The following is a 23,802-nucleotide window of genomic DNA, read 5'->3' on the forward strand; positions in this document are numbered from 1 at the left end:
GTTGTCCCCAGAAGAGGTCCCAGTGTTGTCCCCAGAAGTTTTGGGGTCCTGGTGTTGTCACCAAAGGTTTTGGGGTCCTGGTGTTGTCCCCAGAAGAGGTCCCAATGTTGTCCCCAGATTGTCCCCAAAAGTTTTGGGGTCCTGGCGTTGTCCCCAAAGGTTTTGGGTCCTGGTGTTGCCCAAAGAAGTTTTGGGGTCTTGGCATTGTCACTGGAATTTGTGGGCTTCCATCATTCTCCCCAAAAGTTTTGGGGTCCTGAGGTTGTCTCCGAAGATTTTGGGGTCCCAGTGTTGTCCCCAGAAGAGGTCCTGACGTTGTCCCCAAGAGTTTTGGGGTCCCGGTGTTGTCCCCAGGGTGTCCCCAAAGGTGGAGGGGACACACAAGGGACACAGCCCCGCCCAGGACTGTCCCCACCCAGCTGGCACCAGGATGAGCCAGGACGTCAGGATTTGGGACGTCAGGATTTGGGACGTCAGGATTTGGGATTTTGGGGTTCCGGGACCATTCCCGGCCGATGGAATCCTCGCTCCGCCATATAAACTCATTAATTAACGCCAATTAAAGATGTTTCCTACAACTCTGGAGGTCTGGAATGAGCCAGGATTTGGAATTTAGGGATTTGGGATTTCGGGATTTCGGGATTTGGGATTTCAGGATTTGGGATTCCAGGACCATTCCCCGCTGATGGAATCCTCGCTGCGCCATATAAACCCATTAATTAACGCAAATTAAAGACATTTCCTACAATCCCAGGGGTCTGGATTTGGGATCCAGCAGAAAAATTGGAACTGGGGAGATCAAACCTCCCAAAAAAAAGGGAATGTTCCATAAAAGTCCTGAAATTGGGATTTTTGGAGGGGAGAAATTGGGGATTTCAGGAGTTCTGCTTCAGTTTGGTTTTTTTTTGGGAAATAAATCCCACTGGGAGCAGTGGGATGGGGGGATTTGGGATTTGGGGGGGTTTGGGTTTCTCTTCCCAGGGTTTGAGGGGATTTGGGATTTCTCTTCCTAAACAGAGAGATTTGGGATTTCCTTCCCAGAGTGGAGAGATTTGGGATTTTTATCCCAAGATTCGTGGGGATTTGGGTTTTCTTTTCCTGAGCTGGGAGGGTTTCGGGATTTCCCCTCCCAAATTTAGGACAATTTCTGCCTTCCCATTTCACCCCAACCCCAAATGAAAATCAACAATTACACTTAATTTATTACAAAACAATTAAAAATATTACACAATTCCCACAGTTCCCACCAATTCCCTAGGAAACATTTGGGGATTTGGGTCCCCCCCAAAAACAAAACCCCAAAAGCGTTTTTTTATCCCCCATACCCCAACTTGGGAGCCCCAAAACCCCTTTAAGGCAGCCAGGGGAGTGCAAACCCCATAAAAAATCCTATTTACAACCAGGGGAAGGCACTTGGGGGGATCCCAAAGACTTTGGGGACATTTGGGGACATTTTGGGGTGGGGGGAGTCACACCAACAGCTGCCACCAGCCGCCCCCACCCTTGGCACTGGGGAGGGCTCAGAACGAGGAATTTTGGGGTTTTTTAACACCAAAAAAAGGCACAAAAGTCTTTGGAGGGGTCGGGGGGGTTTTTTTGGGGTGTCCCCCTAAAAATGTCCCTTTTTTGGGGCGCTGGCTGTGCGCTCAGCCCCGCAGTTTGTCGTAGTCGCTCACCATCCGTTTGATGTGGAAGAGTTTGTTCCGGAGCGTTTTGGATTCCCGCTTCTTCTCCTGGTACTCCGGGCTCTGGGAACGCATTTGGGGACGTTTAGGGGACGTCTGGGGACACGGGGATGTCCCCAAAGAGGGGGAGACCCCCCCCAAAAAAAAGTCCAGCCCTGAAAAACTCACCCGCTTCAGGTCCTTGAGGTGGTTGTACTCCTCGGCCAGGGCCTGTGGGGACAGCAGGGTCAGGGACAGAGGGACAGACGGACAGGGGGACAGAGGGACAGGGGGTCAGGGATGGGGACAGACGGACAGGGGGACAGAGGGACAGATGGACAGGGGGACAGGGATGGGGACAGACGGATGGGGGGACAGAGGGACAGGGGGACAGAGGGACAGGGGGACAGAGGGACAGACGGACAGGGGGACAGAGGGACAGAGGGACAGGGGGACAGGGATGGGGACAGACGGATGGGGGGACAGAGGGACAGAGGGACAGGGGGACAGAGGGACAGGGGGACAGGGGGACAGAGGGACAGGAGGACAGTGGGACAGAGGGACAGGGATGGGGACAGACGGACGGGGGGACAGAGGGACAGGGGGACAGTGGGACAGAGAGACAGGGAGACAGAGGGACAGAGGGACAGGGGGACAGAGGGACAGAGGGACAGGCACAGGACAGTGGGGTGGAGTAGGGGGAGAAATAAGGGGAGGAAAAAGGGCTCAGAAAGAAGGAAAAAGGGGTGGAAAGGGGCAGAAAGGGGTAAAAAGGAGGTGACAAAGTGGCAGAAAGGGGTGACAAAGGGGTGAAAAGGGGCAGAAGGGGCGCTCCGGGGGCAGCGGGGCACACCTGGTACTGGGCGCTGTCCTCGGGCACCTGGTCCAGCTGTGCTGCCAGCTGTGCCAGCCGCTCGTTGACCCCGTCCATGTGGGCACAGAGCTCCTTGTAGCGCCGCAGCTCCGCCCCGAAATCCGCCTTGTAGCGCTGGCGGTCGCTTGGTGAGCCGATGGGGGGGTACAGCCTGCGGGGACACGGGGACATCACTGGGGACACGGGGACACGGGGACATCACTGGGGACATTGGGGACACGGGGACATTTGGGTATGGCGGGTGCCCAGGGAGCCGATCGGGGGGTACAGCCTGCGGGGACACCACCGGGGCGTCACTGGGAACACGGGGACACGGGGACATCACTGGGGACATTGGGGACATGGGGACATCACTGGGGACATGGGGACACAAAATGGGACACTGGGGACACTGAAAATGGGACATGGGGACATTGGGGACACTGGATATGGGACATGGGGACATTGAAAATGGGACATGAGGACACTGGGGGCACTGAAAATGCGACATGGGGACAGTGGGGACACTGAAAATGGGACATGGGGACACTGGGGGCACTGGGGACACTGCGGACACTGGGGACATTGAAAATGGGACATGGGGACACTGGGGACACAAAATGGGACACTGGGGACACTGGGGAGACTGAAAATGGGACATGGGGACAGTGGGGACACTGGGGACACTGTAAATGGGACATGGGGACATTGAGAACACTGGGTATGGGATATGGGACACTGGGGACACTGAAAATGGGACACGGGGACACGGGACACGGGACACGGGACACGGGACACAGGGACATGGGACACGGGACACGAGACACGAGACACAGGACACGGGCACGCCGAGCCCCGCTGTCCCGGGCCTCACCTGTGCCACTGCTCGCTGTCGCGCTCGTCGCCGGACTCGGCGGCCGTGGTGGGCTCGGTGTCGTACTGGGAGCACTGGGAGCACTGGGAGCCTTCGCGCTCGGGCTGGCGCCGGCCCCGGCGGCGCCCGCGGCGGGCGGGGGGCTTGGAGGGGGGACGGGCAGCGTCCAGCTCCCCCTCGGGGGGCGAGGGGGGGTCCTGGGGGGGGTCACTGCGGGGACACGGCGGCATCGGACACGGGACACGGGGACACGGGGACACGGGGACACGGGACACGGGGACACAGGGACACGGCGGCATCGGACACGGGACACGGGGACACGGGGACACGGGACACGGGGACACGGGGACACGGGGACACGGGGACACCGGACACGGGGACACGGGGACACGGGGACACGGGGACACGGGGACACGGGGACACAGCGGCATCGGACACGGGGACACGGGGACACGGGACACGGGGACACGGGGACACGGGGACACGGGGACACCGGACACGGGGACACGGGGACACCGGACACGGGGACACGGGGACACGGCGGCATCGGACACGGGGACACGGGACACGGGGACACCGGACACGGGGACACGGCCCTGGGGGGTTCTCCCCTTTCCCGGCCCCTCAGACCCTTCCCCACCCTCTCCCGACTCCTCCCCTTATTTCCCGAACCCCCCGTCCTTTTCCCATCCCCTCCCCACATTTCCCGACCCCTCCCACATTTCCCTAATTTTCCCGACCCCTTCCCACATTCCCCACCCCTTTCCTGCCCCTTCCCACTTTTTCCACCCCTTTCCTGACCCCTCTCCAAATTTCCCAACTCCCCCATCCTTTTCCCGACCCCTCCTCTCATTTCCCTCCCTCTTTTGCCCCTTCCCCACTTTTTCCACCCCTTTCCTGCCCCTTCCCCAAATTTCCCACCCTTTTCCTCCCTTTTCTCCCCCTTCCCCACCCCTTTTCCCGACCCCTCCCCACATTCCCCACCCCTTTTCCCCCTCCCCACCTTTTCCAGCCCTTCTGGGGGGGGTCGCTGTACGCGGGGGGGCTGTAGGGTGGGGCTGGCCCGGGGGTCTCGCCCTTCTCCGAGTACGCGACCGTGGCGGCCTCGTCTGGAACGCTCGTCCCGCCCGACACGTTCTTCACCTGGAGAACGGGTTGGGATTTGGGATTTCGGGAGGAAAAACTCAGCCGGGATAAAGGAGAAATCGGCGAGAAACGCCCCGAGAAAAGTCCCTGAGAATTGCACCGAAATTCCCAGAGAAATCCCTGAAAGTTCCCTGAAAATCCACCAAGAAATCCCTGAGAATTCCCTGAAAAATCTGACAGAAAATCCATAGGAAACAGAGGTTTTTGTCCCACCTGGAGTCCCCCAAATCCTTCAGGCACATCCCCAAAAATCCCAAAACCCAGAAACCCCAAAAACTCCAGAAACCCCCAAAACCAAAACCACCAAAAAAAACCAATACAAAAAAAACAACAAAAAACCCACCACCAAAAAAACAACAAACCCAGAAACCCCAAAAAACCCAAAAGGCCAAAAGCCCAAAACCCCCGTGAAGAAACTGGGACAAAGGGACAAAGGGACAAAGGGACAAAGGGACAAAGGGACAAAGGGACAAAGGACGAAGGGACGAGGGGACAAAGGGACAGAGCTCGGGGTTGGTGGCACCCTCAGGGTGGCACCCAGCAGGTTCGGGGTGGCCCCGCAGAGGGACAAGGGACGTCCGGCTGTCCCCTGTCCCCTTCCGTCCGGCCCTTTGTGGGTTGTTTGTGCCGGACGCCGGTCCCCGCCGGCTTGGTGGCCTTGGGGACATCCGGCCGGACACGCCACTTCCTCCCCCGTCCCCTCCCGGGGGCCGCCAGGTGTGTCCCCAAGCCGTGGTGGCATCTGGGGACTCAGATGTCCCAAAAGGGGGTGACACCCCAAAAAAGCGCGGGGGAGGTGGCAGGCGGGGGTGTTATCTGCGGGTGGCACCTGCGGGTGGTGGCGTGTCCCCAAAAGGGACGGGAAATGTTCATCCAGGGAGGGGCCTGGAGCAAATAAACCCAAAGGAACCCAAACAAACGGGGCGAGAGCACAATGGGAAAGAAAATAAATCAGATTAAATCACCAAAAAATCCAATCAAATCAAAAGCGACGCAGGGAGCGCGGCCCCAGGGAAACCGGGATGGGAGTGGTGGCACGGGGACACAGGGGACAGGGGTGGGGACAGGGACAGGACTGGGGGCAGGGATGGTGACACAGGACAGGGATGGGGACACAGGGGACAGGGATGGGGACAGGGGTGGGGACAGGGATGGGGACACAGGGGACAGGGGTGGGGACACAGGGGAGAGGGACAGGGATGGGGACAGGGGTGGGGACACAGGGATGGGGACAGGGATGGGGACACAGGACAGGGATGGTGACACAGGAGACAGGGATGGGGACACAGGGGACAGGGAATGGGGACAGGAACAGGAATGGGGACACGGGACAGGGATGGTGACATGGGACAGGGACAGGGCTGTCCCCTAAGCCACTGTCCCAAGCCTTCCCGCGGGAGCGCTGTGACATTCCCACCCCGCCCCGGGCCAGCCCAGCAGGTGACACAAGCCCGGGATGTCCCCAAGGTCCCCGTCCCGGTGCCACCACTCCGGCTTTTCCCGGTGCCACCTCCCGGTTAATCATTGGCCAGACCGAAACCGCGCGCGGCGCCCCGCGGTGTCACCTGGCAGTGTCCCCAAGCCCTCTTGGAGTCCCCAAACTCCCCCCGAAGTCCCCAAAATGCCCCTAAAATCCCCAAATCCCCCTAAATCCACTCCCGGTGCCCCCAAATCCCCCAAACTTCCCTTTGCACCCATCCCAAACTTGGGGATTTCCAGCCCCGCTGGAAAAGGGGCGGGAAGGACCCCCCGGATCCCATTCCCAGCATTCCCCAAACCCCCCAAATCCCCAAAATCTCACCCACTCCTCCACGTCGGGGCCCTGGCGGCCGGCCGGGAGGCGATCCCAATAAATGTTGTGTTTTCCGTACTTCCAGATCTTGCTGCGGGTTTTGTGCGCGAAGAGGCAGATGAGGCACAGCAGCAGCACCATCAGGAAGCCGCAGGCGATGGCCACGGCCTGGGAATGCGGGAGTCGGGAATTCCGGGAATTCCGGGAATTCGGGATTTGGGGGTTCTGGCGCCGCTGCTCTCAGCCCGGGAGTCCCCGCCGCAGGGGATGAGCCCGATCCCAAAGATTCTCTCTGTGCTTCCCAAATCCTAAACCTTCCCGAATCCCAAACATTCCCAAACCCCAAACCTTCCTGAATCCCAAATCCCAAACCTTTCCCTGTCCTTCCCAAATCTCTAATTTGGGATTTGAAAAGTTTTGGAATTCAGAAAGGACGGGAAATGAAGGTTTGGGATTTGGGAAGGATGGGGATTTGAGAAGGACAGGGAAGATTTGGGATTCAGGAAGGTTTAGGATTTGGGAAAGTCTGGGATTGAGGAGGGTTTGGGATTTAGAAAGGCCATGGAAAGTTTTGGGGTTTGGGAAGGATGGGCAGGATCTGGGGGCCCCCGGTGCCAGCCCCGGGCCCCCATCCAGAGCCGGCCCCATCCCCGTTCCGGCCCCATCCCGAGCCGGTCCCGGGCGGCCCCGGGCGCTCCCGGTCCCACCGGCCGGGCTGGAAGCGCCGCATTCCAGTTCCAGCCCCGCCGGGGGGAGCGGCCCCGGCGGGCCCGGCCAGGGACGGGACCGGGACCGGGACCTGAACCGAGACCGGGACCGGGATGGAAAGCGGGATCGGGATCCCGGGAATGATTTGGGATCGCTGCAGTTTGGGGCTGGCGCGGGGAAGAGCGGGGGTGGGGGGGTGAGCGAGGGGGCGGGGCTGATTCCTGAATCCCAGTTTTTTTCTCTGTCCTACCCAAGTTCCTGAATCTCAAACCCCAAACCCCAAACCTGTTCCCCTCTGGTAGTCCCCATCCCCATCCCGGTAGTTCCCCTCCCGGTAGTCCCTGTCCCCTCCCGGTAGTCCCCATCCCCATCCCGGTGGTCCCCATCCCCTCCAGTAGTCCCCATCCCCTCCGGTAGTCCCCATCCCGGTAGTTCCCCTCCCGGTGGTCCCCATCCCCTCCAGTAGTCCCCATCCCCTCCCGGTAAGTCCCCGTCCCCTCCCGGTAGTCCCCATCCCCTCCGGTAGTCCCCATCCCCTCCGGTAGTCCCCATCCCCTCCGGTAGTCCCCATCCCCTCCAGTAGTCCCCATCCCCTCCGGTAGTCCCCATCCCCTCCGGTAAGTCCCCGTCCCCTCCCGGTAGTCCCCCTCCCGGTAGTCCCCATCCCCATCCCGGTAGTCCCCATCCCCTCCGGTAGTCCCCGTCCCCTCCCGGCGGTCCCCATCCCCTGCGGTTGTCCCCATCCTCTCCCGGTAGTCCCCATCCTCATCCCGGTAGTCCCCATCCCTTCCCGGTAAATCCCTGTCCCCTCCCGGTAATCGCCATCCCGGTGGTCCCCATCCCATCCCGGTGGTCCCCATCCCCTCCCGGTAGTCCCCTCCCGGTGGTCCCCGTCCCCTCCCGGTGGTCCCCGTCCCCTCCCGGCGGTCCCCTCCCGGTGGTCCCCGTCCCCTCCCGGCGGTCCCCCTCCCGGTGGCCCGCTGGCCCCGCTCACCTCCTGCGGGTCCACGGTGCAGTAGTGGTACAGGTACTGGTTGAGCACGGCGCCGCCGGCGTACACCTGGTTGCACATGGCTAGCAGCGGGCTGTAGTAGTAGCCGCCGCTCATCTGCGCCTGCGGGTTGACCCCCACCACGTAGACGATGCTGGCCACCAGCACGAGCAGGGCCAGCACGGCGCTCACCACCGTGACCGCCAGGTAAAAGCGGCGCGACCGCGACCCGCTGGACTTGCTCAGGCTGGCTACCAAGAGCCCCAGCTGGGCGAGGAAGCAGAGCACGGCCGCGGCGATCATGAAGCCGTTGGCCGCCCGCGGGCTGGCGGCGCCGTAGCCGTAGTAGCCGCCGTAGCCGTAGCCGTAGCCCAGCCCGCCGCCGTAGTAGCCCGAGCCGTAGTAGCCGCCCGGGCCGGCGGCCAGCGCGCCGCCGTAGCCGTAGCCGTAGTCCCAGGCCAGCGTGGAGGCCACGCAGGCGAACACGGCCACGCAGAGCAGCAGCACCGCGGCCGCCAGCAGCCGCACCAGCCCCGGCGGCGAGCACCAGCGGTAGAAATGCTGCGGGGCGTCCTCCGCGTAGTAGGAGCCCGGCGGCGGCGAGCGGGCCCCGAAGTCGTAGCCGTAGTCGCCCGCGGGTGGCCCGTAGGAGGTGGCCGGGGGTGGCCCGTAGCCGCCGGCGGGGCCGTCGGAGAGTTTCTTGGGGAACATCCCTGCGGGGGACGAGGGGACAGAGCCGCTCGCGGAGGGTTTTGTCACGGTTTTGGCACCCGCGGAGGGTGGCAAGGGAAGGACTTTGGTCCCTTTGTCGCCGTCGCCGCCCAGCCGGAGTTACCGCGGGGAAACTGAGGCAGGGAGTCGCCACCCGGAGTGGGAGTCGCCAAAAAGGCTTGGAGGTCCCACAAAAACAAACGAACAAACCTGGGAAATTTCCCACAAAAGAACCCTGGAGTCCCCCACAAAAAAAACCACATGGAGACCCCACAAAAAGATCTTGGAGCTCCCACAAAAAAACCTTGGAGACCCCACAAAAAAAACCTTGGAGACCCCACAAAAAACACCTGGAAAAACGCCCCCCAAAAGTGTCTCGGAGACCACCCCCAAAAAAGCCTCGGAGCACGCCCATAAAAAACCTTGGAGACCCCAGGAACAAATCCGGAGACCCTCCCTCCCAAAAAAAAAAAAACAAACCTGGAGACACCTCCCCACAAAAACCTTGGAGACGCCCCAGAAGTTCCATGGGGAAACTGAGGCACGGAGTCACCGCGGGTTTACGTGGGTAAACTGAGGCACGGTGAGTCACCAGCCGGTGCCACCCCAGCCACGCCGGACTCTCGGTGTCACCTCCCTGTCCCCACAGCCCGGAGGTGGCAGGGAATTAATCGGGATTTTTGGAATTCCCGAATGGGAAGCGGCGGGGGGTTGAGGGGGGCCGAGCTGATCCCGGATTAAAAATCGAAATAATCGCAATAAAAAATCAAAATAATTCCAAACCACGACAATTCCGGAGGTCACGTGAGGCAGAGCCGCGAGGAAAATTTGGGGGGGGGTCTTAAAATCAGCAAAATGAACGTGGGGCCCCCCGCGGGACACGCAGAGACCCCCAAAAATCCCCAGAGCCCCGCGGGAAAGGCGAATTCCTGAGGGAAAGGCAAAGCGGGCGCCCGCTCCGGTGGTACCGGGGCTCGGGGGCAGTTCTGGGGCTGCCCAAGGGTCCCGTTCCCGATCCCGTCGATCCGCAATGCCCCGGTCCCGGCTGGATCCCCCGGTTTGACCCCACCGGGGACCCCCGGGACCCGCAGCGGCGACCGGAGCCGGCGGGGACGGGACCGGAGGCTCGGGGGTCCCGGCCCGCTGTGGGGACACGGGAGGAGCCGCGGGGCCGGCTCCGGTACCGGGGGGAGCACGGAGGGGAGCTCGGCGGTGTCGGGGAGCCCGGTACCGGTACGGAGCCGGTACCCCGGTACCGCTCTGGAGTCCGGTACCGCTGCGGAGCCGGTGGGGACCCGGTACCGCTTTGGAATCCGGTACCGCTGCGGAGCCGGTGGGGACCCGGTACCGCTTTGGAATCCGGTGGCGGGGACCCGGGTGCCGGTGAGGAGTCGGTACCGCTCTGGAGCCCCGTGGCCGGTTCCGGTGCGGCCCGCGGTACCGGAGAGAAGCCCGGCGGGGCCCCCGGTGCCTCGGGGAAGGAGGAACCCGCCCGTTCCCAGCGGGGAACGGAGACCCCCGGCGCTCCCTCCCGCTCCGGTACCGCCGTCTCCCCGCGCTGCCGGTGCCGGTGCCGGTACCGGGAGCTGCCGGTACCGCGGAGCCGCTCACCTGCCGCCTCCTCCGCCGCTTTGTTCACCTTAAAATGGCAGCCGGGAGCGGCGGAGGCGGCGGCGGCGGCGGCGGCGCTGCGGGACCGGCCCCGGGTCCCGCCCCCGGGGAGGCGGGGGAAGCACCGGGCACGGAGGGGTTAAAAAACGGGGCGGGGCAGCAGCGGGGGAGCCCCGGGGAGGTTTGGGGGGAAAAGGGGAAATTGGGGGAAAAAGGGGAAATTGGGGAAAAGGGGAAATTGGGGGGAAAAGGGGAAATTGGGGGAAAAAGGGGAAATTGGGGGGGAAAGGGGAAATTGGGGGGAAAAAGGGGAAATTCGGGGGAAAAGGGGAAATTCGGGGGGAAAAGGGGAAATTGGGGGGAAAAAGGGGAAATTGGGGAGGGAAGGGGAAAATTGGGGGAAAAATGGGAAATTGGGGGGGAAAAGGGGAAATTGGGGGAAAAAGGGGAAATTGGGGGAAAAAGGGGAAATTGGGGAGGAAAGGGGAAATTGGGGGAAAAGTGGAAATTCGGGGGGAAAAGGGGAAATTGGGGGGAAAAGGGGAAATTGGGGGAAAAGGGGAAATTGGGGGAAAAAGGGGAAATTGGGGAGGAAAGGGGAAATTGGGGGAAAAGGGGAGATTCGGGGAAAAGGGGAAATTGGGGAGGAAAGGGGAAATTGGGGGGAAAAGGGGAAATTGGGGGGAAAAGGGGAAATTGGGGGGAAAAGGGGAAATTGGGGTCAGGAGAGTCCCCAAAGGGCGGGGGGGCAGCTCCGGGTCGGGCCGACCCCCCCCAAAAACAAACCGTGCAGACGTTTTTGTGTTAATTACCAAACATAATTAATGAATTAAGTAATGTTGAATTACTGCAGCTCCCGCGGGGGGAGGGGGCACAAAGGTGGCGGGGCCTCCCCAAAAACCCCGAACCGAGGGGTGGGGGTGGCTCGGGGGGTGTCCCCGACTGTCCCCGGCTCTCTCCGGATGTCCCCGATTGTCGCGGCTCCGCTGGCCCGGGAACGGGATGGATCGTCCGGCGGCGGTGACGCCTCTGGGGACAGCTGGGGACATCTCTGAGGACAGCTGGGGACACCTTTGGGGACACCTTTGGGGACAGCTGGGGACACCTGGGGACGCCTTTGGGGACACCTGGGGACAGCTGGGGACGCCTCTGGGGACACCTTTGGGGACACCTTTGGGGACACCTGGGGACAGCTGGGGACACCTGGGGACACTTGGGGACACCTGGGGACACCTCTGGGGACACCTGGGGACACCTTTGGGGACACTTTTGGGGACACAACCTCCGGCCATGGTGACACCTCTGGGGACATCTGGGGACACCTGGGGACGACTTTGGGGACATCTGGGGACACCTGGGGACACCTCTGGGGACACCTGGGGACACCTTTGGGGACACCTCTGGGGACACCTGGGGACACCTGGGGACACCTTTGGGGACACCTCTGGGGACATCTGGGGACGCCTTTGGGGACACCTTTGGGGACATCTGGGGACACCTGGGGACACCTCTGGGGACACCTCTGGGGACACCTTTGGGGACACCTTTGGGGACATCTGGGGACGCCTTTGGGGACACCTTTGGGGACACCTTTGGCTGGGAAACAGCCACGGGTGACGCTCAGGGACCCCGTGTCCCCTCCTGTCCCCCTGCCAGCCCCGGGGGACAATGGCCACTGTCCCCTCCCCGCCACCGCCCTCACCTGCCCGTCGCATGGGGAGGGGACACACGCGACCCCCGGGCACAGCGCGATGTCCCCCGGCTGCTCCCCGGTGCCACCGGCGGTGCCACCAGCGGTGCCACCAGCGGTGCCACCAGAGGTGCCACCAGCGGTGTCACCGGTGCCACCGGCGGTGCCACCGCCGCCGGGCACCGCGCGTTAATCATTGACAGCCTCAGTTTCCCCCGATTGTCGCACGGGGCCACCACCTCCCCACCCCCCTGAGCGTTCCCAACGCTTCTGGGGCCGCGGGGCCCCAAAAAGGGTCAGGGGTCCCCCAAAATCCGCCCCGAAACCTCAAAAATCCCCCCAAATCTGTTCCAAACCCCCAAAAATCCCCCCAAATCTGCTCCAAAACCTCAAAACCCCCCAAATGCACTCCAAAACCTCAAAAATCCCCCCGAACCCCCTAAATTCTCTTCCAAATCACAATAATCCCCCCAAATCCTTAAAAGTCCCCCCAAATCTCCCCAAATCCACCCCCAAAATCCTAAAAATCTCCCCAAATCCCCTAAAATCCTCCCCAACACCCCAAAAATCCCTACAAAACCGCTCCAAAATTTCCTCCAAACCACCCTAAAATGCCCCAAATCCCCCCAAAGCCCCCCAAATCCCCCCAGACCCTCCAGGTCAAGCAGAGAGCGACACGTCCAGTTCAGGCTCCTTTAATTTGCGCCTCAGCCCCCCCCAAAACTGCCCCAAAAAACTCCAAATTCCCCCAAACCCCCCCAGCTCCGCGGGTGGAGCAGAACCGGACCCGGGGGGGGTCCAGGGCTGTGGGGAGGGGTCCTGACCCACCCCGGGGGTCGGGGATGGGCTCAGTATTGCATCCAGGGGTGCCCCCCCAAACCCACCCACCCCCATTTTCCAGCTGGGGGAAACTGAGGCACAGAGAGGTGACGTCTCCAAGGTCACTTTGGGGGCGGAGCCAGGAATGGAGAAACCCTCCCCCCCCCAAAAATACACCCCCACCCCCATTTTGGGGGTCACCACGGGGGTCTCTCTTTCCCCCTCCCCCCCTCCGAGCCCCCCCACCCAGTCCCCAAATTTTAGACCCACCCCCCCAAAACCGCTCAGGGCTCCTGGATTGTCCCCCCCGTCCCCTCCCCTCTCCCAGCCCCCCCCCAAAAAAGCTCAGCTCGGCTCCCCTTGTTTGGGGGGTGCCGGGGGTTCCCGGGGGGTCCGAGGGGATCTGGGGGGGCCCTGGGGGGGTTTTGGGGGGCCCAGCACAGTGAACGCAGGAGGTTTTTATACGGAGCTTTCCAGAACAAAGCTACGGGCACGGCCACACGATGGCCAGAGATAAACACGGGGACCCCCGCACCCCGAAACCGGGAGGCACGAAGGGCTCTGAGACCCCCCCAAACCCCAAAACCGGGGGGCACAAAGGGCTCTGAGACCCCCCCCGCACCCCGAAACCGGGGGGCACAAAGGGCTCTGCGACCCCCCCAAACCCCAAAACCGGGGGGCACAAAGGGCTCTGAGACCCCCCCCAAACCCCAAAACCGGGGGGCACAAAGGGCTCTGCGACCCCCCCCCCGCACCCCAAAACCGGGGGGCACAAAGGGCTCTGCGACCCCCCCGCACCCCGAAACTGCCCTCACAGCGTGGGGGGACACAAAGGGGTCTGGGGGTGTCCCCAACCTCCCCCCCCCCCATTATGCACAGCCCAAAGTTGGGGGGGGTGACAGAGGGGACATTGGGGTGTCCCCAAATTGGGGTGTCCCCACACTGGGGTGTCCCCACACTGGGGTGTCCCCGCATTGGGGTGTCCCCACACTGGGGTGTCCCCACCTTGGGGTGTCCCCACGCCCCCTCGCTGTCCCGTGAGGTGGCAGAGGTGGCACAGAGGGACCCCCGTGTCCCCCCCTCATCCCCAGCCGCTGTCCCAGGTGACGGAAGGGGACACGGGGGTGACCCCAGCGCCCCGCGGCCGCTGCCCGAGGTGACACGAGGGGACAAACGGTGCCCCCCGGTGCCGCCGGTGCCGCCGGTGCCGCCGGTGCCGCCGGTGCCGCCGCCGCTCAGCCGCTGTCCGAGGCGGGCCGGGGGCTGTCGGGGGCGGCGCGGGGGTCGCGGCTGGGGCTGCAGGGGGCGGTGGCCGCGCTCGGCCGCGGCGTCCCCGAGGTCCCCGATGTCCCCGGTGGTCCCGGTGTCCCCGGTGGTCCCGGTGTCCCTGGTGGTCCCGGTGTGCCTGGTGGCCGCGGTGCTTGTGACAGTCCCGCTGTGCCCGCTGTGCCCGCTGTCCCCGCTGTCCCCGCTGTCCCCGGTGTCCCCGCTGTCCCCGCTGTCCCCGCTGTCCCCGCCGGCCCCGGTGGCCGCGGCTGGCCCAGGGCCTGGCTCACCAGCCCGGGCAGGGCCAGCAGGCGCAGCCCCAGCGCCTCCAGCTGCGCCTCCAGGGCCCCCAGACGCTTCTCCAGCTCCTCGTGGCGCTCCTGCAGCTCGGCCAGCAGCTCCGACATCAGCGCCTGCGTCTGCTCGGGGCAGGACAGCCCCAAAAACCAGAACGGGGGTCAGGGATGGACCCAAAAACCAGAACGGGGGTCAGGGATGGACCCAAAACCCAGAACAATGGGGGTTTGGGGTCAGGGAAAGCCCCAAAAACCAGAACGGGGGTCAGGGATGGACCCAAAAACCAGAACGGGGCTCAGGGACGGACCCGAAAACCAGAACAATGGGGGTCAGGGATGGACCCAAAAACCAGAACGGGGGTCAGGGATGGACCCAAAAACCAGAACAATGGGGGTTTGGGGTCAGGGACAGACCCCAAAAACCAGAACGGGGGTCAGGGATGAACCCAAAAACCAGAACGGGGGTCAGGGACGGACCCAAAAACCAGAACGGGGGTCAGGGATGGACCCCAAAAACCAGAACGGGGGCCTGGGCTCAGGGACGGACCCAAAAACCAGAACAATGAGGGTTTGGGCTCAGGGATGGACCCAAAAAACAGAACAACGGGGGTCTGGGCTCAGGGATGGACCCAAAAACCAGAACGGGGGTTTGGGGTCAGGGACAGCCCCAAAAACTAGAACAACAGGGGTTTGGGGTCAGGGATGGACCCAGAAGTCCACAACAGTGGGGTTTGGGTCAGGCACGGCCCAGGAGGGTTCAGGGCAGCTGTGACCCCACAGATCCGGGGGTTCAGGGCAGCTGTGACCCCACAGATCCGGGGGTTCAGGACAGCTGTGACCCCACAGATCCGGGGGTCCAGGGCAGCTGTGACCCCACAAAGCCGTCCCCTCACCTTGGCCAGGTCAACCAGGGTGTTGGCCTGGTCGCTGAGCTTGCGCTGCTCCATCTTCACACTCCTGAGCCTGCAGGGACAGCGGTGACCTGGGGACACCCTGGAGCGCTGTCACCCCCCCGGAGCGCTGTCACCCTCCCGGGAACACTGTCACCCCCCCCGGGAGCACTGTCACCTCTGTCACCCCCAACAGTGCTGTCACCCCCTGGGATAGCTGTCACCTCTGTCACCCCCAGGACTGCTGTCACCCCTGTCACCCCTGTCACCCCTGTCACCTCTGTCACCCCCAGCAGCCCCTCCCCAGAGCAGCCCCCGGGGGGGTCACCGCAGTTTTGGGGTGTCCCCCCCATCCCCTGCAGAGCTGGGAGGGAGGGGAGGGGACACTTACTTTTGAGCCCTGCGGGGTGGCACAAGGGACACAAAACAAAGGGTTAATTCCGAGGGGACAGCGCAGCAGTGTCACCACCCCCACCCCGAAGGGACCCCAAAAGGGACCCCAAAGGGGACCCAAAAGGGACACCCCTGTCCCAGCCAGGCCACCCCCGGTAACCCCCACAGCCCACCCTGGAGATGGGGGCCCGGGGGTCACCCCACAGGTCTGGTGTCCCCAGCAGGGGGTGGGGACAGGGACAGGGATGGGGGGACAGGGACAGGGATGGGGGACAGCAGAGCTGGGGGACAGGGACAAGGGATGGGGACAAAGAGAGAGGATAGGGGACAAGGACAGTGGGAATGGGGGACAGGGAAACAGGAATGGGGACAAGAAGTGGGGACAAGGCTGGGGGACAAGAATGGGGACAGGAACAGGACAGAGAACAAGGGACAAAAGTAGGGACAGGGACAGGACAGAGGACAAGGGACAAGAATGGGGACAGGAACAGGACACAGCACAAGGCCAGGCGAGCGGGACAGTTGGAATGGAGGACAGGGGACAAAGAACAGTGACAAGACCAGGGGACAAGAGACCAAAGGCAGGTGACACCCCCCGGGCCCACCTGTCACCCACCCGGGAGGGGACACTTTGGGGACGGGGGGTGACAAGGAAGCAGGAAAAGCGGCGGCACTTACTGATGGATGGCTTGGAGGAACTTACGCTGGTGGGTCCGAACTTTGGCGTGGTCGATCTTCTTCACCAGCTTGGTGTGCTTGTAGATGAGCCACGTTTCCCTGAGCACGTTGGCAGCGGCGTTCTTCACCTGCAGCCCCAAATCCCGGGAATCGCCCATGGATGGACTTCACAATAGGATTTTTCCTGGTTTTTCCCATTTTCCCCTGGTTTTTATGGGTTTTTCCCTCTTTTTTTCCAGGCTTTAATGGGAATTTTCCCAGTTTCAAATAGGGGTTTTCCTGGTTTTAATTGCATTTTCCACAATTCATTCAGCTTTTTCCCAGATTTAATGGGGTTTCCCCATTTTTCCCTGGTTTTCATGTGCTTTTTCCCAGTGTTAATGGGATTTTCCCCAATTTTAATGTATTTCTCCCAGTTTTCATGGGGATTTTCCCATTTTAATGGCTTTCAGTGGATTTCTCCCCCCTGTTTTAATGATTTCCCCCCATTTGTAACGGGATTTTCCCCATTTTCTGGGACGAGCCCGGCGGTCTCACCCGCTTGGTGAGCTGCGTGTCCATCATGAAGTTGTGGACGTGTTTTTCGGCTTTGGTCAGCTCCAGCTTCCGGGCCACCACGGCCACCACCAGCGCGGTGCAGCCGGCACCCTGCGGGGACAGCGGGGACGGAGGGGACAGAGGGGACAGCGTTTGCTCCTGTCCTTCACTGGCGTTTTGGGGTCAATTTGGGGTTAAAAAATTAAAATTCAAAACCTCAGTGGAGACCCCGAATTCCCAGCTCGCCTCTCGGTCCGGAGCTCAGGACAATCCCCAGGTGGGAAATCTCCTCGCTGTGTCCCCAAGGCAGGGGACACTCGTGGTGTCCCTTCGCCTGTCCCCACACGGTGTCCCTGCCGTGTCCCCTGTCAGTGTCCCCGTGTCCCCTGTCAGTGTCCCCGTGTCCCCTGTCAGTGTCCCCTGGCTGTCCCCTGTCCGTGTCCCTGTGTCCCATGTCCCCTGTCAGTGTCCCCATGTCCTCCCTTGGCAGTGTCCCATGTCCCCTGTCAGTGTCCCCTGGCTGTCCCCGTGTCCCTCACCATGATGCCGGTGAGCAGGCACACGCCCTTGCCGCAGTAGGTGTGTGGCACCATGTCCCCGTAGCCGATGGACAGGAAGGTGATGGAGATCAGCCACATGGCCCCCAGGAAGCTGCTGGTCACCTCCTGCTTGTCGTGGTACCTGCGGGGCGGTGGCACCGCTGGCACCGCTGGCACCGCGGCCATCAAATCCCCCCTCCCCGTGTGCTCATCGCGGTGGATTTGTGGTGTTGTCCCCAGGCCGGCACTGGGGACACCATGGGGACACCCCATGGCCAGGCTGTGTCCCCCGGGTGGCACCGCTGTCCCCAGAAACGCAGGACAGCGATGTCACCGGGCTGCCCCAGAGGCCACCGCCGTGGGGACAGAGGGGGACACTGTGAGATTCCGATGTCACAAACACGGTGGTGCCACCACCCCCCTGTCCCCGAGGGTGGGGACAAGCCCAGCCGGGGGACACGGAGCAGCGGCCAAGCGGGAAAGGGGGACGGGGACAAGCGGGGAAAATGGGGGGGGAAAGGGGAAACTGGGATTGGGAAAGGGAGATGGGATTGGGAAAGGGAGATGGGATTGGGAAAGGGAAATGGGATTGGGGAAAAGGGAAATGGGATTGGGAAAATTGAAATGGGATTGGGAGAGGGAAATGGGATTGGGGAAAAGGGAAATGGGATTGGGGAAAAGAGAAATGGGATTGGGAAAATTGAAATGGGATTGGGAGAGGGAAATGGGATTGGGGAAAAGGGAAATGGGATTGGGAAAATTGAAATGGAATTGGGAGAGGGAAATGGGATTGGGGAAAAGGGAAATGGGATTGGGGAAAAGGGAATGGGAATGGGAAAGGGAAATGGGAATGGGAAAGGGAAATGGGATTGGGGAAAGGGACAGGAACAAGCTGAGGTGGGGGTGTGGGGTGTCAAGTGTCAGGAATTTAGGATTGCTGCTTCCCAACCCGGTCTGGGCTTGGAACCTCACCCGGCACCGAGGGACACGGCAGGGACAGGGCGGGGACAGCACAGTGACAATTCCCGGGACTTGCATTCCCAAGGAACACCCGGCACTCCCCCCCAGGAACCCCAAAACGTGCAGACACAGGAGGAAATTACAAAAATCGGATCCCAGGAGGAAAAAAAAACCCTTTGGACACTGCCAGCTCCTTGTGGGGCCCTCTGAAAGTGCCCCCAAAGCCAGCAGGGATGTCCCCAAGGCAGGGGACAGCGGGGAGGGGACAGAGAGCGGCTGCTGAGGTTCCAAGGGGAAAAGGGCTCCCGGCCCCTTTCCGTGCCCCCCAGCCCCCCCGGCCGCAGCCAATCCTAAATTCGGGGGTTTTCGGGGAGCAGAAGCCCGGGGCAAGGGACGGTCCCTGGGGCCACTCGGGACGGTCCCTGGGGCCACTCGGGACGGTCCCCGCGGTCACTCGGGACAGTCCCCGCGGTCACTCACAGTTTGTCCCTGCAAGCAGCAGAGCGGGCAGGGAGGGAAAACAACAGCGGTTAATGCACGACCCCGGGGGGCTGGGGGGGCTCGGGGCCAGCAGGGGCGGGGACACGGCGGGGACAGCCCGACACACCGCGGGGACAGCCCGGACAGCCCATGGGGACGTCCTGGACACACCGCGGGGACAGGCGGACACACCGCGGGGACAGGCGGACACACCGCGGGGACAGCCCGGACACCAAAACCGTGGCCTTTGTGTCCCCCCTCAGAACCGCCTCAGAACCCTGCAATAACCCCAAAACGGGACCACCCCACACCCCCAAAACCAGCGGCCTTTGCGTTCCCCCTCAGAACCCCTTGCTACCCCCAAAACGGGACCATCCCACCTCCCCAAAATTCACAGCCTTCGCATCCCCCCACAGAACTCTTCACTAACCCCAAACCTGGACCACCCCACACCCCAAAAGGAGTGGCCTTTGTGTCTCCCCTCAGAAACCCAAACACGGGACCACCCCACCCCCAAAAGCCACATCCCCCCCATCCCCCCGTCCCCACCACCGCTCACCGCTCGCAGACGCGCACGGTCCAGGCGGCGATGATCCACGAGGAGATGCTGAAGACCAGCAGCACCGTGCCGGGGCAGATGGTCATGAGCGTCTTCATGACGAAGCGCGTGTTGAAGTTGATCTTGTTGAGCGCGCCGATGCTGCGCGACGAGGCGTCAGTGAAGAGCTTGCTGTGCAGCAGCATGACGCGGCCCAGCAGGTAGAGCCGCAGGAACATGGGCACCGACAGCACGATGTCCACGTCGGCGTGGGCCACCGAGGCGGCGTAGGTGAAGGCCAGGCGCGCCGTCCAGGTGAACAGGTACTGCCCGGGGATGGGGTGGATGGCGCACACCAGCAGCTCCAGAACGATGAAGAAGACGCGCTCCGAGGTCATGGCGATGCGCCAGTCGTCGGCGCCGTTGTCCACCATGAACAGCTGAGGGGTGGTGGGAGGGTGGATGAGGGGGTTTGGGGGGATTTCGGGGGGTTTTGGGAGGATTTGGATCATTTCTGGAAGGGGGTTTTGGGTAATTTGACGGGGTTTTGGGTAATTTGAGGGGGGCTTTTTGGGTAATTTGAGGGGGGCTCACCTGGATCTCCCTGGCGTGGTACATGACGATGAGCCCCAGCAGGATGAGGGTCGAGAGGCTGATAAGGCATTTCAGGGCGAACGAATACGACGACTCCTGCGGGGGCACGGAGGCACCGTGAGCCCGGTGGGAGCCTGGAGCCCCCCAGCCCGGTGCCGGGAACCCCCCCGGACCTTGGTGTAGACCCCCCAGGACAGCTCGGTCTCGGTGACCATCACCACGATGCCAAACATGCCGAAGATCAGCGCGTAGTCGCTGAGGCGCTTGCGCTTCTCGAAGAGCGCTCGCCGGTGGCCCAGCTTGTAGCCGATGTTCTGGTTCCGCCGCTCCTCGCTCGCCCCCGGGACCGGCGGGGCCGCGGCGGGGTCGGGCTCGGCCACCCCGGGCCGCTCCGGCCGGGACACCACCACGCGGGGACCGGGGCTGGGGCAGGGCCGCGGGTCCCGGTGCGGCGGCTGCGGGGTGCGGGCGGCGCTCGGGGGGCCCCGGGGCCGCCGCACCCCCCCGTTGTAGCGACAGCTGCTCATGGCTCTGCTGGCGACGGCACCGGGCGATCCCGCATGGCTCGGCGGCGCGGGGGCGACCTGCGGGACAGGGGACACGCGGGGGAGACCCGTCAGTGGGAGACTGGGGATGGGGACACGGGGGAAACCGGCGTCCCGCCCGGCCTCGGGGCTGTTTCCCAGAGCGGTGCGGGGGCCGCGGCGGCTGTGGGGACGTGTCCTATCCGTGGGGACGTGTCCTGTCCACGGGGGACGTGTCCTGCCCGTGGGGACGTGTCTGGCCCGTGGCGGACACGCCGTGACCACAGATCCGTGTCCCGCCCACGGCGGGGGACGCGTGGCGCTCGTGGGGGACGTGGCCGTGTCCTGCCTGCGGCGGGGACAGACCGTGACCACGGGTACGCGGCCCGCGGGGACACGTCCGTGCCCGCGCCCGTGTCCGTGCCCGGTCCGTGGGGACGTGCCCGTGCCCGTGTCCTGCCCACGGAACCGTGTCCCGCCCCCTCCGCTGCGGACACGGCCGCCGGGACGCGTCCACCCGCCGCTCCCGGTGGCCGCTGTCCCCTGTCCCCTCTCCGGTCCGGAGCCGCGGCTGCGCGTCCCCGCCGCCCCCGAGCAGCCGACCGCGCCGTTCCGGCACCGCCGCTCCCGGGGCAGCCGGGGGGGCTCCGCCGCGGCTCCCGCTGCCCCGGCGCGGCCCCGCCGTGCCCGGTACCTGCCGTGCCCGGGCCCTGCCGGCCGGGCCGGGTCCCGCCGCCGCCGCAGCCCGAACCGGTCCCGGGGGCGCGCGGCGGCGGCACCGGCGCGCCGGGGGCGGGGCCGGGGGCGTGGCCCGAGCAATCCCCGCGCTCTGATTGGCCCGCGCAGCCCCGCCCCCGCTGACCAGCGCCGCGCCACGCCCTTGGCCACGCCCCCTTCTGTTGGCCACGCCCCCAGCGCCCCCCGCCCCCTCCAGGAATCCCCCAGACCCCCCGACCCCCCCCAAAACCGCCCCCTCCCCATCACAGCCCCGCAGCACCCCCCGGGACCCCCTCCGCAGCCTTAGGCCTCGCTGCACCCCAAAATTCATCACCCCCCCGTGTGCCCCCAGCAGTACAGACCCCCCCCATGGCCCCCAGTGCCCCCCAAAACACCCCCAGTGCGCCCAAAAGACTCCCAGTGCGCCCCAAACCACCCCCAGTGCACCCCAAACCATCCCCAGTATACCCCAAACCACCCCCAGTGCCCCTAAACCACCCCCAGTGCGCCCCAAACCATCCCCAGTGCGCCCCAAACCATCCCCAGTGCATCCCAAAACAACCCCAGTGCGCCCCAAACCATCCCCAGTGTACCCCAAACCACCCCCAGTGCCTCCTAAACCACCCCCAGTGCACCCCAAACCACCCCCAGTGCCCCTAAACCATCCCCAGTGCGCCCCAAACCACCCCCAGTGGCCCCTAAACCATCCCCAGTGCCCCCCAAAACCCCCAGTGCGCCCCAAACCATCCCCAGTGCGCCCCAAACCACCCCCAGTGCCCCTAAACCATCCCCAGTGCGCCCCAAACCATCCCCAGTGCCCCCTAAACCATCCCCAGTGTACCCCAAAACACCCCCAGTGCACCCCAAACCATCCCCAGTGCACCCCAAACCATCCCCAGTGTACCCCAAACCACCCCCAGCCCCTCGTGGCGCCCCCCCCGATCCCCCCGTACCTGCTGGGGCTCCCCGGGGCCGCCCGGGGGGGTCCCGGGGCCGTCAGGGGCAGCGGGGCCGGTCTGGGGGTCCCGGGGCCATCGGCTTCCCTCCACGCCTGGCCGAGGGACACGTGGCGTTAGGGGGTCCCCAAATCCTCCAGTGACAGGGCAGGGACCCCCAGAGCTGCCACAGCCCATGAGGGTCCTGCCCTGGCAGTGCCACCCCCGGGGGTCACCCTGTCCCCTGCACCGGCGAGCGCTGGGCACGAGGGACTGTCACACCCGTGTCCCCACGGCACGAGTGGCTGTGTCACACCCGTGTCCCCATGGCACGAGGGGCTGTCACACCCGTGTCCCCGTGGCACGAGGGACTGTCACACCCGTGTCCCCAAGCACGAGGGGCTGTGTCACACCCGTGTCCCCACGGCACGAGGGACTGTCACACCCGTGTCCCCACGGCACGAGTGGCTGTGTCACACCCGTGTCCCCGTGGCACGAGGGACTGTCACACCCGTGTCCCCGTGGCACGAGCGGCTGTGTCACACCCGTGTCCCCAAGCACGAGTGGCTGTGTCACACCCGTGTCCCCAAGCACGAGGGACTGTCACACTAAACCCCATTGCACGAGGAGCTGCACTGCATGAGAAAACCCCAAAGCACGAGGGGCCCTATTGCACCAAGAACCCACAGCACGGGCACCGGGAGGGGACGGCGGCTTCGGGTACCGGGAGGGGACAGCGGCTCCCGGGGGCGGCGGGGCCGCGGGACCCGGCCCGGCCCGGTCCCCCGGAGCCCCGGAGCGGGGCCGGGCTCCAGCGGGCAGCTGCTCCCGGTGTGCGGCCGGGCCTGGCTCCCCTCCAGGGCCGGATCGTTTTCTCTCCATTCTGCCAAATTTCTCGCAGGAAAATGGGCTCCGATTTCTTTTTAATATTCGGCCTGGGGAGGGAAAAAGCCGCAGCGGGCAGGGACGGAGGGGGAATGTTCCCCCCACCCTCCAGGACCCTTCTGCCAGGCCCCAGAGCCCGGAAAAGTTTTTGGTCACTTCAGCCAGGGGTGGGTGAGGCCACCGCGGGCTGGGGACAGTAAATATTTAATGAAGCACCGCTGGGCCCGGATCCATCTTCCCCCTGCCCGAGCATCCCCAGGGATGGATCCCTGCATCCCGGGAAGGCTCCTGTCCCTGTCCCCTGTCCCTGTCCCCTGTCCCTGTCCCCTGTCCCTGTCCCTTGTCCCCTGTTCCTTGCCCCTGTCCCTTGTCCCTGTCCCCTGTCCCTGTCCCCTGTTCCTTGTCCCTGTCCCTTGTCCCTGTCCCTTGTCCCTTGTCCCTGTCCCTGTTCCTTGTCCCTGTCCCTGTCCCCTGTCCCTGTCCCCAGGGGCACGCCCTGGCTGGTGGCTGCATGTCCAAGCCAATCCTGACTGTCCCCATTGTCCCAAGGCAGGGATGGGGACATGCCAGGGCCACACTCACCGTGTGTCCTTGAGCCACGGCCACCAGTGTCCCTGCTCCGGGACGTGACAGGCAGCAGGACACCACGAGCTGCAGATGCCACCCGCTGGGACAGGACCCTCGGGTGGGGACAGCAAACAGGAGCACCCC

At 63.8% G+C, this 23,802-nt stretch overlaps 2 protein-coding genes across 2 annotated transcripts; both read right to left on the reverse strand.

The window, feature by feature from the left end:
• Positions 1–1,182: 1,182 nt before the first annotated feature.
• On the reverse strand, positions 1,183–8,739 carry OCLN (occludin). The gene is made up of 7 exons (XM_077788889.1): positions 8,032–8,739; positions 6,339–6,497; positions 4,376–4,534; positions 3,392–3,588; positions 2,518–2,689; positions 1,854–1,895; positions 1,183–1,748 (listed from the first exon to the last, which is right to left on the reverse strand). The coding sequence occupies exons 1-7, from the start codon at positions 8,737–8,739 to the stop codon at positions 1,647–1,649; spliced, it is 1,539 nt and encodes a 512-aa protein (XP_077645015.1). The 3' UTR covers positions 1,183–1,646.
• Positions 8,740–9,539: 800 nt separating this feature from the next.
• On the reverse strand, positions 9,540–20,557 carry KCNN1 (potassium calcium-activated channel subfamily N member 1). The gene is made up of 12 exons (XM_077788749.1): positions 20,204–20,557; positions 20,031–20,126; positions 19,458–19,876; positions 17,459–17,600; positions 16,920–17,030; positions 16,383–16,510; positions 15,315–15,384; positions 14,407–14,544; positions 13,989–14,122; positions 12,053–12,310; positions 10,181–10,427; positions 9,540–10,061 (listed from the first exon to the last, which is right to left on the reverse strand). Exons 1-12 carry the CDS (start codon positions 20,555–20,557, stop codon positions 9,540–9,542), a joined length of 2,619 nt encoding a protein of 872 aa, XP_077644875.1.
• Positions 20,558–23,802: the final 3,245 nt, after the last annotated feature.

The sequence above is a fragment of the Lonchura striata genome, chromosome 28 (genome assembly GCF_046129695.1).
Source record: "Lonchura striata isolate bLonStr1 chromosome 28, bLonStr1.mat, whole genome shotgun sequence".
Taxonomy (NCBI): domain Eukaryota; kingdom Metazoa; phylum Chordata; class Aves; order Passeriformes; family Estrildidae; genus Lonchura; species Lonchura striata.

What these genes read in the sequence shown, in the direction of transcription:
- KCNN1 (XM_077788749.1), bottom strand. Translation starts at nt 20,557, where the DNA reads ATGAGCAGCTGTCGCTACAACGGGGGGGTGCGGCGGCCCCGGGGCCCC. An exon ending in TTCCTCCAAGCCATCCATCA is followed by an intron (nt 15,385 to 16,382) that starts GTAAGTGCCGCC and finishes CTGTCCCTGCAG; the next exon opens with GCTCAGGAGTGTGAAGATGG. An exon ending in TGCCCGGGCTGGTGAGCCAG is followed by an intron (nt 14,123 to 14,406) that starts GCCCTGGGCCAG and finishes CGCCCCCGACAG; the next exon opens with CCCCCGGCCCGCCTCGGACA.
- OCLN (XM_077788889.1), bottom strand. Translation starts at nt 8,739, where the DNA reads ATGTTCCCCAAGAAACTCTCCGACGGCCCCGCCGGCGGCTACGGGCCA. An exon ending in GCCCCGACGTGGAGGAGTGG is followed by an intron (nt 4,535 to 6,338) that starts GTGAGATTTTGG and finishes CCCGTTCTCCAG; the next exon opens with GTGAAGAACGTGTCGGGCGG. An exon ending in ACCTCAAGGACCTGAAGCGG is followed by an intron (nt 1,749 to 1,853) that starts GTGAGTTTTTCA and finishes ATGCGTTCCCAG; the next exon opens with AGCCCGGAGTACCAGGAGAA.